At 40.1% G+C, this 14,950-nt stretch overlaps 1 protein-coding gene across 1 annotated transcript in view; it reads left to right on the top strand.

The window, feature by feature from the left end:
- The window catches only part of Xrra1 (X-ray radiation resistance associated 1), a 70,272-nt gene that overhangs the window by 9,170 nt on the left and 46,152 nt on the right, over positions 1 to 14,950 (top strand). The window contains exons 4-7 of the mRNA XM_047516044.1: positions 3,729 to 3,913; positions 7,221 to 7,292; positions 10,864 to 10,936; positions 13,935 to 14,032. Of these exons, the coding sequence (XP_047372000.1) occupies positions 3,729 to 3,913; positions 7,221 to 7,292; positions 10,864 to 10,936; positions 13,935 to 14,032 (428 nt within the window). The remainder of the gene's footprint in view (positions 1 to 3,728; positions 3,914 to 7,220; positions 7,293 to 10,863; positions 10,937 to 13,934; positions 14,033 to 14,950) is intronic.

Here is a 14,950-nt window from a genome sequence, read left to right as displayed (position 1 = left end):
GAACCAAGCAACAGAGCTTATGGCCAAAGGTGGAACAGTCTGAGCAATGACATAAACAATGGTAGGAGTGTGGATTAAACCACAGAATAAATAAATATTCATGAGTCCATACTGATACAAATAAATATTTGAGTAAATAAATGGGGGAGACGGAACAGCCCTTCCTTACAGCAGAATAAATGTAGAATGAATGAAGGAAATAGGAAATCATTGTTCAAACATCACAGTAATTTTTGCAGGTGAGAACCATCTGTGTATGTTGTATCAGAGTTCTCAGAGAACCAGGATTAGTAGGAGGTAGATAGATGGATAGACAGACAGTTTTTCCCCCAGGAATTGACTTACGTGTTTGCAGGAAAACCTGGAGGAAAAGCCTCAGTTTTTGCTCTTAGGATCTTTCAGCTGATTGAGTGATGGCCACCTCCACTGTCAAGTATGGTCTCTTACTAAACATTAACTGATTTTAGGTATTAGTCACATCTACAAACAATCATCCCAGCAATCCCTAGATTGGTGTTTGACTGAATAACTGTGTATTATGCCCTAGTTTAGCTGACACATAACTGTCACAGTTGATAGAGTAAGTATAATGAGAAACAGGACATTTGAATAATCTGAACATACATTTATTAATTTTGAAGGGAAAGATAGTAACTTCTCAGTAGAGAGACACAGCAGAGATCATTTTAACTGAGTGATCAAAATTAACATACCAGAAATAGGGTATGGTGACCTTATGAACTCCCTGAAATGATGCTCTGAGAAAGGCACAACTTTGCTTCTGTGGTACCTTTGCCAAGTGCAAAGCCTTAATCTAATCTTGGGGGAAAAAAACATCAAACAAGTACACATTGAGAGACATTTTACAAAATATTTGACAAGTACTCTTCATAAGTGTCAAGATTACACAGGAAAAAGAAAGATGGGGGAACTGTCATGAATAGCAGACTAAGGAGCCATGACAACCAAATGCAATGTGAGATCCTGCATTGGACCCTGGTCTTGCAAATCCCTGGGATTTTTTTCTAGTGTCTCTATGTCAAGTACTTAGCACTTCTTTAGTGCCTTCCTTGACCCAAGCTTTACATGCACTTTTCTAGTCAAATTGTAAGTTTTAAAATCCTTTACTTCTGTTTTCTGCTCCTATTTCTCACAGGTACACCTGTTTAAAAGCCAATAGCAATATTCATGCCACTGACTGAATGCTGCGCTGCCTTGAAATTTCCTCTACCAGATTAATTAGTCCATCACTTTTAAATTTAGTTTCCCTCAGTCTCATAACATGGGTAAAATGTAGACAAGTTCTTTGCCAGAATATAATACAAATGGCCTCCAGGCCAATTCCCAATAGAATTCTCATTTCCCTCTGAAACTTCATAAGTATAGTCTGCATTCCTGTTGGCATTTGGTCTTCTGTACTGCCATGAGAATCGTCGATTAAGCTCTGCCTACGATGTACTAAGACTTTTTCAGCTTGCATTTCCAAATTCCTCCCACAAACCATTTCCAAAGGCTTCTGAACCACATGGTCATGTTAGTCTTAGTAATGACCCCACTTCTCAGAATCAATTTCTGTTTGAGTCACTTTTGCATTGCTGTGACCAAAATACCTGACCTTACAACTTAGTAGAGGAAATGTTTATTTTGGCTTATGGTATCAGAGGTCTCATTCCATAGGTGACTGATTCCATTGGTCTGGATCCAAGGGGCAGCAGAACATCATGAGAGAAGAGCAGCAGTGGAGGAAAGCTGCTCAGCTCATAGCAGAGACAGGAGGCAGAGAAGGGTGGGGACGGAGCCACAGAGAAAGAGGTACCCTTCCAGTGCATGCCCCCAGTAACCTACCTCCTTCAACCACACTCTACCTGCCTCCAGTTACCACCAGTCCCTTCAAACTAACGTGTACTGATTAGGTTACAGCTCACAGTCCAGCCATTTCACCTCTGAATGTTCCTTCAGAAACACAGAAACTTTGGGGGGACATCTCATATCAAAATAATAGCACTTGGTTTCAGTAATTTTGTTATGGTTACATAAGATGTGAACATTAGGGAAGCTGGGTAAAGGCTGCAAGGGAACACTGTACTATTTTTAAAACTTTTCTGGTAGTCTAAGATGATCTCAAAATGAAAAATTACAGAGGAACAAACAAACAAAAAAAACCATCACTCTGTATCCCCTTTCTGCTAGAAGCCTACTCTATTACAACCTTTTACCTGGCTTAGGGTATTTTTCATGACTCTGCTAACCTCTCCAGCCTCATTTCTTTTTCCTCATGTTGATTTCCTGACACATTTTGGGCCTTTTCCCTTGACCATGTTGAGAATTTTGATACCAACCTAGACAGAAGTCTGCAGGAGTCAAGGATATGAGGATAGGATAAGGGAGAATCAAAGTCCATGCCTCAGATGGGGGCAACTTGTGAAGCAGGCTACCTAGACTGTCAGGCACAGAGTGGAAATGGGAAGTGGCTTACATAAGAAGCAGTAGTGATCACTGGCAACAGTGATCAGGTCGAGGAGGGAGCCCCTGAGGCAAGGTAGGGGCTGCTTCAGAAAAGAGCTGGTGTTAGAGGCACCACACTCTTTCCCATAGCCATGCTATTTTGATCTTTCATACCTCTATTTCTTAGACTCTTACCTCTGCCTAGACTGCCTGGTTTTTAATCTCCATTAGTGAACTCCTTTCAATTTACTAGATCCTGCTTATGTGCTGGGCTTCCACAGCACCAAATATATTATTGAGCTTTTGGGGGTCAGGGCTTCTATTTTATTCATTTGCTTAACTCCAGCTTCCAAAATAATGTAGATGTTCAGAAAAGGTCTGAATAGACTATTGTGTTGGACAGATGCTGTTTCTCAGAGTTCATTAAGTCATTCATTCGGCAACAATCACAATGTGGTAAATTCTATGTAGGCCTCAGGAATACTGAGATGAAGGAATCAGATTAACTCCCTGCTCTTATAGAGCTTCCACTCTAGAGGGAGAGATGGATACTAATAAGCAGCAAATAAAACAATTATAGATTTCAGTGAAGGCCATCAGTAAATCAACTGCTAATGTAAGAGAAAACAGATTTCAGAATATCATCATCAATTTCTAGTAGGTAGACTTACCAGTAAATTTCATATTCTTCTTTTTACTTGCATAAATTTTCCAGTTCTTTTGACAATGAACATTTATTATTTGCTTGCTTGTTTGTTTTAAATGCCAACTGTCCTATCATTTTCCTATTTTGAGTTCCTTACACAATCTTTCCCCTATAAACGTGAAGGTCTGGGAAGATGGAGCCCATTGAGGTCACACATTGGTTTTACCTAAGAGATGACAATGGGGGAGTAACTGGCACAGTAAAGGGTGATCTGGTTTACTGAGAGGGGATCAGGGAAGACTTCAAACAACAGCAAATACTTGATCTTGGGTGTCAAAGAAACAATAGAATTTAGAGATAAGACACATTATGTAAAGAGTTAAGTTGATTATTTTACCTCTTTTAGTCTAAGCTCTTCCATCTGTGAACTAGGGACAGTAATATGTCCTTCACTGGGCTTGGGTGACAATTAAATGAGATAGATGTGTAGACACCCCTACCCAGCAGCAGTGCAGTGTCTGGTGCATATTAGGTGATCAGGAGCTAATTTTTCTTTTAGTGTTATAGATAACTATCTTGTAATTGCACTCATAGCTTTGGAGTTTACCCCTTCTCACTGTTCTGATCTTTCCAACAGGACTAGGACACTGGTTAGTGGCTCGGAAAGGTAACCTCAAGAATAAACCCAAGGGTATTGTTGAGGCACCCACTGAAGGTCGGGAAAACCAGAAGAAGGTTTCTTTTGATGTTGTGGGGAAGAAAAGGATTCAGCGGGAAAATCAAGGGGATGCTCCTGGACATATCCTGGATCGGGCTTTTCTGGTGAGAGTACACACATCCTGGAGTGGCTGGCAGCATCAGCTGAGGAAGAGGGTGGAGGGACAAGGACTTGTATTGCTCTGCTCTCGTGCTGCTGGGGACAAGGAAGTTGCCCTGCCCTGGTACAGTTACCCCCAACCTACTCCAAACTATGAGAGTAGTGTTGGCAAATACAGCCTGAATGATGAAGGGACCCAAAACTTTCTTTAGATGTGAAGCCTGCTTTTTGTCCTCCTCTGAGATAGACACAGTATTGTCATTCCTATTATTTTTGCCATTGAGCAGATGAGAAAACTAAGGCCCCAAGAGGTAAATTGCTATTGCTGAGGTCCCATGGCCAGGAAGTGCCTGTGCCAAGAATAGAACACTGGCCTATAGACTCTAAAGTAAAAACTCTTGTTGGAGTTGGAGAGGCAAAGGGGTAGTTCAGGGGGAAAGCGTCCACTGTGAATCCCATTCCAGCACCTAAGAGGCTGGAAAGATTCTTATTCTGTTCTGCCATGCAGTGATTTCATCAGGACCAAGTGGGATTGGGGAAGTCCTCCTTTCCCAGTCATTGTCTTTGGCTTTCATGCCTTGCTGAAGGCTAAGAGCTGCCTAGGTATTACTTGAAGCCTGAGCCAGACTTTATGAAGACAGCTGGAGAGGCTGTGTGGGAGACCAGCCAGGTAATTTCACATCTGCTTTCTGCAATGCCTCAGTGGATTTACAAAGAAAGACATGTTTTGTAAATCAATATTAATGACCACTCCAACACTCACGGCTTTCTCAGACGAACTCTCTGGGAGCTTCTTTCTGCTTATGGTTCCCAAGAGATGGGTGTCTGCATAGATCAGAGATTGAAAGAGAACTTTGTTGGTTTTGTCTCACTTCAAGTACAAGCTCTTTGCAGAACCTGTGGAATTTGTTTCATTATTTTCGTTTCTCACTAAGAATGAGGAGGACTGAAACAGCAGTACTGAGGAGGGACAAACACTTTCCATAGTGATCTTTTCCCCCCTCATTTCCAAGTACAGTTGGCCCTGCATGTTAATAGTTTCCACATTCACAGATTCAAACAACCACAGATTAAAAAAACAAAAACAAAAATTTTGTCTCTACAGAACATATGCAGACTTTTTCTTTATCATTATTCCCTAAAAAAATACGATATCAACTATTATATTATTTACATTGTACTAGATATTATAAGTGATCTAAAGATGGTTTCAAGTATGCAGGAGGATATGCGTATGTTATATATGAATATTGTACCATTTTATATAAGGGACTTCAGCATCCTTATGTTTGGGTATCCAAGGGAGGTCTTGGAACCAATCTGTAGCACATACTGAGGGATGACTATACATGCTAATTCCCGTATATAATCAGTATAGCTTGTTACCTGTGTTGCCACTTTGGGTGGCAGGAGCAACATGGATGTTTTTTAAAGTAATGAAATATTCCTCAACCTGTTGGATAGTTTCACTTGAGTTTTTCACTGGCAGCTCATATTGAACTACTGCACAATTTTCCTACTCCACGTCCTAAGACATAGCTTTTTCCAGTGTTTACTGTATGGTCTCTATGTTGGCACTACTATCTACTCAGTTACCAAGCCAGTAACCTATGGTTACACTTTATACTGGCCTCTCCTTCACTATCCAAGTCCTGGTACTTATTAAGGAGTTATCAGTCTGTCTTCTTTTCATCTACTATAATTATCATTAACTTGGCCACCATCATCTATTATTAGAATAATCTAGTAACTGCCTAACTGGTTTGAACCAATTGGGATGCTTTTATTTCACATATAAATAAGCCAGAGACATTGTTTAGGGTAGACTAATTTACTGGTTTTATAACATCTTCCAAGAATCAGATTCCTTCCATCTTTCTGCTCTGCCATTCTCGGCATATTGATATGTCCTTTGGGCTGATTGACTTCATGGTTCCAAGATGGCTGCAGCAATTCCAGTCATCACATATAGAGGATAACATTCAGAGTAGAGAAGGGATGGTCATTGTCTTAGGTCTGTTTTTAGAAGTATTTTCTGGTTACCCATCCCTACCCTTAGCAGCCAGTGTCTGATTGGCCAGACCTATATCACAATAATTGGTTTGAGGAATGAGACCTCTATGATTGACTTAGACAGATCAAACCTTATCCCTTGCTGCAGGGGCTTAAGAACACATCCCCTTGGAGAAATGTGAATAACACTGGTGTTTTTAACAAGGAAGGAATATAGAAGTGGTTACTGGGAAGGTAACAATGGCTGCTACAGTGATCTTTCCTGTCCTGAAAAATTGGAAATACATTAAATGTGTCTCTCAATGTGTTATCAGACTTACCAATTTTTATAAAACTACTATCAGTCTCTGCCCCACCCCCCAAAAAAAATCTCTGGTAGCTTTCTATTGGTTGTGGAATAAAACCCACACTCCTTTACAGAGCCAACATGGACCCACATGATCTAAGGACTGCCTCTCTAACCTTGTTGTGGTTTTCTCATCCTCTCAAAAGCTCTTCACCTATTCCTGCCTGGGTAGCCTTCCCAATCCTCGCCACCCACTCTCCTGGAACTGACTCCTATGCAGCTTTTAAGTCTTAGCTGAGTTTTACTTTCTCAAGTAAATATTTCCTCATTTTCAGACTGAAGTTAGGACCTTCTGTTACTGTCTCCCAGAGGATTTTGAATTTTTCCTTTAAAATATTTGTCACATTAATAAATGCTTGCTTGCTGCTTGGCTTCCAGGGAGATTATAAGCTCCCTGAAGTCATGGACTGTTTCTGCTTTTTCTCCATTATCTTCCCAATACCTAGTTCAGAGCCTAAGTATAATAAGCAGATATTATAATTAACAGAACAAAGAAATGAGGTTCCATTAAACACACATAGAAGCTCCAAATTTGACATTTACTTCTAACTTTTTAATTAGGTAGTGTGATGTGATAGGCAATAGCATAGAGTTTAATGATTACAGATTTGGATTCAAACTATAGGTCTATCAATTAGTAGCTGTAGGACCTTAGGTAAGACACTTTACTTCTGTTAACCTCATTTAAAAAGGAAGGTAATACTACTTATGTTAAAGGATTTGGTTAGGATTATAAGAAAGTTTGTTAATATATTTAGCATAGGGCCTGACCCAAAGTAGTGCTCAGTAAATATTTGGTGAGTGAATGGGTAAATAAATAATGAATGAACAAACTAAGAAGTGAATTATGACAGATTATGAGATTGCCTGATAAAACAACACAGAATAAAAATAGCTTAACTAATTACATTTTGTTGTGACCTCAAGACCTGACTCTATGTCCTGTGTCCCAGCTGAAGCACCACCATGTGAAGAAACCATCAGACCTGTGCAGCATCAACGTGAGTGGCCTGAAGTTCTCCCAGGTGAGGCCAGCAGCAAAGATGTTGTGGTGAGCCGGATCTGAGGTAGAACTGGCTGTTCTAGTTTTGTTTGTTATGCCTCCAGATTCCCTGGGAACTGAAAATATGGTCACGTAGAAGGAGGGCAGAGAGGGCCAGTAAGGACTCAATGAGTGAAAACAGTACTCAGAAACAAACTTTTGCTATCAATTCAGTATTGTCATTGTCTTATTTGATGTGAATTAAAGAAACTTACCTTATGAATCTGGTTTTGAGTTTGCTGTAGAATTTTAATTTCCATCACAAGAGCCTGCAATCTGATATGAGTATGTCCTTAGAGAAATAAGAATGTACATTGCATCTTGTAATAATGAAAAATTGGAAATACATTAAATGTGCATCTACTGGGAAAGGATAACTTTTAATATACTCAAATAATGGGATACTATTCAAGAATTCAGATGGATGAACTAGGGCTGTATGAGTCAATACAAATAATCTCGAAAGAGCCACATGTATCAACACAAGTAAATCTCAAAAACAGCAGTGAGTGAGAAGGCATATGATTGAACTGAATATAAAGTTTTAAAACACAAAAAGAGCACGATATATGGTTTATGACTATACACACATGTTTGGGTATGTGTACATAATACAACAAGATTGGGAGTAATGATCATCAATTCAAGAGAGCTATTATGGGACTGGTGAGGGAAACTTGGAGGGAGGTTGTGATGGTGGCGGTCAACCCTCTGTAATGGTTTCTATCTTTAAAGAAATTCCAAGCAAAATATTCATGCTTATTAAAACTAGATAAATATTTGCTGATGACATGATTCTATATTTAGAGGATCCAAAAAACTCCTCCAGAAAACTTCTAGACCTCATCAATGAATTCAGCAAAATAGCAGGCTATAAAATCAACACGCATAAATCTAAAGCATTTTTATACGCAAGCGACAAAACAGCTGAAAGGGAAATGAGGAAAACAACTCCATTTACAATAGCCTCAAAAAAAAAAAATAAAATTCTTGGGAATCAATCTAACCAAAGAGGTAAAGGATCTCTACAATGAAAACTACAAAACATTGAAGAAAGAAATTGAGGAAGACCTTAGAAGATGGAAAGATCTCCCATGTTCTTGGATAGGAAGAATTAATATTGTCAAAATGGCCATACTACCAAAAGTGCTATACAGATTCAATGCAATTCCAATTAAAATCCCAATGACATACCTTACAGAAATAGAGCAAGCAATTATGAAATTCATCTGGAAGAATAAGAAACCCAGAATAGCTAAAGCAATCCTTAGCAGAAAGAGCGAAGCAGGGGGTATCACAATACCAGAACTTCAACTATACTACAAAGCAATAGTAACAAAATGGCATGGTATTGGTACCAAAATAGACAGGTAGATCAATGGTACAGAATAGAGGACATGGACACAAACCCAAATAAATACAATTTTCTCATACTAGACAAAGGTGCCAAAAATATGCAATGGAGAAAAGATAGCCTCTTCAACAAATGGTGCTGGGAAAACTAGAAATCCATATGCAACAGAATGAAACTAAATCCCTATCTCTCACCCTGCACAAAAACAAACTCACAATGGATCAAGGACCTCGGAATCAGACCAGAAACCTTGCATCTTATAGAAGAAAAAGTAGGTCCAAATCTTCACCTTGCTGGCTTAGGATCAGACTTCCTTAACAGGACTCCCATAGCACAAGAAATAAAAGCAAGAATCAACAACTGGGGTAGATTCAAACTAAATAGCCTTCTCTTAGCAAAGGAAACTATCAGCAATGTGAAGAGAGAGCCTACAGAGTGGGAGAATATCTTTGCCACTCATACTTCAGATAGAGCACTAATTTCCAGAATATATAAAGAACTCAAAAAACTCTACATGAAGAATACAAATAACCCAATCAACAAATGGGCTAAGGTTATGAACAGACGCTTCACAGAAGATCTACAAGCAATCAACAAACATATGAAAAAATGTTCCCCATCTTTAGTAATAAGAGAAATGCAAATCAAAACTACACTAAGATTCCATCTCACCCCAATTAGAATGGCGATTATCAAGAATACAAGCAACAATAGGTGTTGGAGAGGATGTGGGGAAAAAGATACACTCGTACATTGCTGGTGGGGCTGCAAATTAGTGCAGCCACTCTGGAAAGCAGTGTGGAGATTCCTTAGAAAACTTGGAATGGACCCACCATTTGACCCAGCTATCCCACTCCTTGGCCTATACCCAAAGGACTTAAAATCAGCATACTACAGAGATACAGCCACATCAATGTTCATAGCTGCTCAATTCACAATAGCCAGACTGTGGAACCAACCTAGATGTCCTTCAATTGATGAATGGATAAAGAAACTGTGGCATATATATATACACAATGGAATATTACTCCACCATAAATAATGATAAAATTATGGCATTTGCAGGCAAATGGATGAAATTGGAGAATATCATGTTAAGTGAGATAAGCCAATCTCAAAAAACTAAAGGACAAATGATCTCGCTGATAAAGCGGATGAGGACATATAATGGGGGGTGGGAGGGGTTAGCGTTAGGATTAGGGTTAGGTATAGGGTTAGGGTTAAGGAAGGTGGTAAGAATGGAGGAAGGAAGGACTGTATAGAGAGAAAAGAGGGGTGGGAGGGGTGGGGGGAAGGGAAAAGAATAACAGAATGAATCAAACAACATTACCCTATGTAAATTTATGATTACACAAATGGTATGCCTTGACTCCATGTACAAACAGAAAAACAACATGTATCCCATTTGTTTACAATAAAAAAAAAGTAATCTTGGGCTGGGAGTATACAGTGGTAGTACATCCTTATCATGCTTAAAGTACTCAGTTTGATCCCCCATGCCAAAATAAATAAATAAATAGTAAAAAAAAAAAAGAAAGAAACTGTGGTATATATATACAATGGAATATTACTCAGCTATAAAGAATAATAAAATTATGGCATTTGCAGGCATATGGATGAAATTGGAGACTATCATGCTAAGTGAGATAAGCCAATCTCAAAAATCCAAAAGGCAAATGATCTCACTGATAAGCGGATGATGACACATAATGGGGGGTGGGAGGGGGGCAAGAATGGAGGAAGGAAGGAGGGACTGTATAGAGGGAAAAGAGGGGTGGGAGGGGTGGGGGGGAAGGAAAAAATAACAGAATGAATCAAACATCATTACCCTATGTAAATGTATGACTACACAAATGGTATGCTGTTATTCCATGTACAAACAGAAACAACATGTATCCCATTTGTTTACAATAAAAGGAAATTAAAATAAAAAAAATTGTAAAGTAAAAAAAAACTAGATAAAGTTTCCATGGGTCTTTGGAGTATCAGTCACTATGCTTTTCTGTACATATGAAATATTTCAAAATAGAAAAAGAGTAGCAAAAAAGCCCTTACAGCCCTTAACACATGGCTGCGCTTGTGCTAAGGATGTCTCTTATCCCTTTAGGTCTTTGTTCCTTCTGGCAGCTGCTCTGAAGCTTCAACAGGGTTTCTCTATAAGGAACTAATGTGGTGTTTCTCCTGAAACGTCTTCCCACAGGTGAAGGAAAAGGACTTCAAGCACTTCCATTCCGTGATTTATATCAATGCCTCAGAAAACCTGCTCCCTCTAGGTGAGTTCTTTCTTCTTGAAAACTGTATCCTACCTCCTGGCCAGCACAGTCAGTCACTTGTGTTAAGATTTGTGTCCATCCATCCACGATTGGCCACTCATCTGTTTTGTGGAATGCAACATTCTGGGTGTGGGAAGAGCACACAGACGTTGACTGCAGCCCTGTGTTGGTACATTTCTCTGTGAGCTGCTGCCTCTCTCTCTCCCTGTAAATGGGGATAATTCCCTTCTTCCTCCCTTTGCAGGCTACCTTGCAGACTGAGATGAGATAGATGTTTCAGCCTGTAAGTGCTCCTAGAGGAACAGAAAGCCTTCTTAGTTATTTAGCAAATCCACAGTGACCCCTGCTGGTGAGTGCTTGGCCTTTAGAAGGGAGCTCCCTCCTTTAGAAGGGAGCAAGTTTCTGCTCCAATGAACTTGTGGTTTGGTGGGAGAGATGGGCTTAAACACAGCCAGAGCAGGATACAGTATAAGCAAGGATAGAGGGAGTCAGTAAATGCCATACAAGCGTATGAGTGGGACTTGACCCAGGCTGGAGAGTTAGGAGGAACTTCTGAGAAGAGGAAGAATGAATTAGGGCTACATGAACCTGAACTAAAAAAACACACACACCCAAAAGAAAGGAAAGGAAAGGAGAGGAGAGGATAGGAGAGGAGAGGAGAGGAAGAAGGAAAGAAAGAAAGAAAAGAAAGAAAGATAGGAGTGACTTAGGAATTAGAGGACTTACAAAGGTGGCAGGGACTCCATCCTCAAGAGCCTTGAATGATTTGGACTTAATCTAGTAGGTGAAAGATGGTCTTGGAAGACTTTTAAATAGAGAAGCTCAGTGGTGGCCATCAGGAGGGTAGACTATAAGAGAAGGCGGCAAAGGCCAGGAACCTGAGAGGTGAGACCTGAGTGAGGCTATGGCAAGAAGAGTGAAGGGAATTGAAAGAGAATGACTCAGGAGGAGGCAGAAATCAGGTGGTGGGAGTGTAAGGGGAAGGAGGGATCAAGGGGATAGTCACTGAGATAGCATACTTGGGGGAGGCAGGTTAGGGGGACATGGGATGAGTCAGTTTTGTCACATTGAGTTTAGGAGTGTTTATAAGAAGCACCTAATGATACCCCTGGCCTTGAGGAGACTGTGGTATCTTGACATACTAAGTATGGGCTTGACAGGAAAAGGCCAACAGGCGTGTGCAAAGATGCTCAGCCTCACTGATAATCAAAACAACCCCAAGGTGCTATTTTCTGTCTATCAAATATTGGCAAAAATGAAAAGGACTCACAACCCGTGTTGGTAAGGAAGTGAATGCTTGTATATTCAACTGGTAGAAATATAATAAATTGCTCAGACATCCTGGAGGTAGTCTTCCAGTATCACTCAAAATTTTAAATAGTCATTGCTTTAATAGTTCAGTTCCAGGAATTTATTCTGTAGAAACACTCTCATGCAAGGAAGTTCATTGAAAACACCCTGAAATACCCACAGAGTAGTCATTTATTTATCAGACCTTACTTTACACTCTGACTCATAAGCCTATTATAGGCCACACTGGACACCAGGCTCACTTAGAAGGCTCAAAATAATTCTACATAGTTGTCAATAGCGCAGCATCAGGAGTTCTCTTCTCTGGAATCCTTGTTACCATCCATGTAGCAGTCCACACGGCCATCCCTGAGTCATTCTTTGAGGCCTGCCCCTGGTGTCACTTCAGGTATAAGACAATGACACTCATCTGGTAGATGCAGGAGCCTTCCTGGCTTAGAAGCCTATTACCCCTGGGTGCAGTGGCACACACCTGTAATCCCACCTACACAGGAGGCTGAGACAGGAGGATCCCAAGTTGAAGGCCAGCCTGGGAAACTTCATGAGATCCTGTCTCAAAATAAATAAATAAAAAGGGCTGGAGATGTACCTCAGTGGTAGAGCTTCCCAGGGTTTAATTCCCAGTGGAGGAAGGAGGGAGGGAGGGAGGGAAGGAGAGAGAGAGAGAGAGAGAGAGAGAGAGAGAGAGAGAGAGAGAGAGAGAGAGAAAGCAAAAGCAAAAGCTAGCTTATTGCCCACAGGAGTTAATATTCCTTGTGATACTCTATAGGCATAGCTAGACTTCCCACAAAGGACATGTCCAAACACAGTAGTCACCATATACAGGGAAGCATCTTCTTCAGGTATTTATAGTTTATTTATAGTCTCTCCTGCTCCAGATGCAATTTACCAATCTGGAGGCATTTTCACCGTGAACATTATTGCCTAGTAACAGTTACCATAGCGTTTATTTCATGTTACCAGAGAAACAGGACTAGAAAATTAATGCAAGGTCCAGTTCTCATGCAGAGGGTGAAATGCTTAATTACCTTTTAACCACATAGCCTAAAGCCTATCAATAGGGGAATTATGGAAAATATTAAGATGTTAGGTAGATCCATATATATTAACATGGAATAATCATACTATTAGAGGGAAAAACATCAGAATACAATGTGGTGTAATTCTATTTTTTGTAAAGAGTATGTATATTTTAATATACACATGAGAAGAAGTGTGGTATATTATACATGAAACTTTTAATCATTATCTCTGGGTGTTGGGATTAAAGGGAACATTTTTTGTGTGTGTGATGTATGACTACTTCAAGTGGAAATGTTTAGCTTCTGTAATCAAATAATAGAAATGGGCTTGATCCTCAGCACTATAAAAATAGGTAAATAAAAATAATTTTAAATGGATTTTGCAGTTGGATAGACTTAGATTCAATTCTTGGTTCTTCTACTTATCAGCAATCCCATTTCTAGAAAATTGTTCCTCCTGTCTGAGTCTCCATTTCCTCAGTCATAGGATGAAAGTAGTACTCCCTATTTTTGAGGGTTGTTAGAGATTTAGAGGCTATATTTATAAAGCACCTTCCACCATGCTTGACCTGACCCAGGGGGAACCCAGTGAATGGTCATTACTGATGCTTTTCTCTCAAAGTCCTTTACAAGCTGCAGATTCTCTCTTTCTCTTCCCCGTGTAGAGGCATTTCACACATTTCCAGCCTTAAAGGAACTGGAGCTCGCATTTAATGGCATCAAGAGAGTCTACGTGAAATATGGAGACTTTAAGTTATTAGAAGTAAGTTGGAGGTAGGGAGCTTTTGGTGCCCACCTGTCTCCCTGTAAGGTATGAATATAGGGTTCTCTACTGGTTACAACTTTTTAGAAGGGGTTCTTTGGACCTTTACAGCAGGCCTTTGCTTCCTGGCTGGCCTCCAGGGAGGATGGTGGTGATGGTGGGGCTGGGAGTGTGGTAATGATGGTAATGATAGCGGTGGTGATGGTGGTGGTGGCAGCGGTGTGGAGGATGAATGACACCTACGGCCATTGGTGTGTGGTCCTAGAAAATAAATGCCAAGGGTCATTTATGTTCAAGAGAGTCCATGTAGTAAAGTGTATTTAAACAGAGTATCATAGGAGGGGGAGTTTGAGGGTAGATCTAGTGAGAGTTAAAGATCCATAGCAGTTAAAAACTAGGTGCAACTTATTAGTGATGTTAGGGACTGATGTCAAAGACCCATCTTGGGCTGAGTGAGTTGGATCAGTCATAGCAGGCTGGTGTAGAGCAGTCTGTCGGCCTGGTCCATACGCCCGGAGATAAGGATGTGAGTTCTATAGCAAACTCTAGATATATGCACATCTGCAACTATAAACCTAAGATTGAAAATAAAGAAAATTTTGTTTCCATTCTTGGTGGGTTTTTTTCCTAAATTTAAATTAAGACGTTTTCCATGCATGCCATCATACTTCAGGTTAATTACTTTTCAACTTTCACAAAAACTTGAGGACCACTTTTCATGAAGGACTACAACTTTTGTCACTACCTTTTAGTTACTGTACATGTGGAGAATAAAGAGCAAAGCAAGTGGAGCCAGGGGGCTGGGCACCTGACCAGACTCATTCTCCCCGATTAATGACCTCTTCCCCACATGCTGACCTCATAGTAAAGCATTTCCAATTCACACCTGCGCAAACTACCTGCATGTCATGAGCTTAG

This window comes from Sciurus carolinensis, chromosome 11 (assembly GCF_902686445.1).
Source record: "Sciurus carolinensis chromosome 11, mSciCar1.2, whole genome shotgun sequence".
Taxonomy (NCBI): domain Eukaryota; kingdom Metazoa; phylum Chordata; class Mammalia; order Rodentia; family Sciuridae; genus Sciurus; species Sciurus carolinensis.
This window is presented reverse-complemented; position numbering and strand designations above follow the sequence as displayed.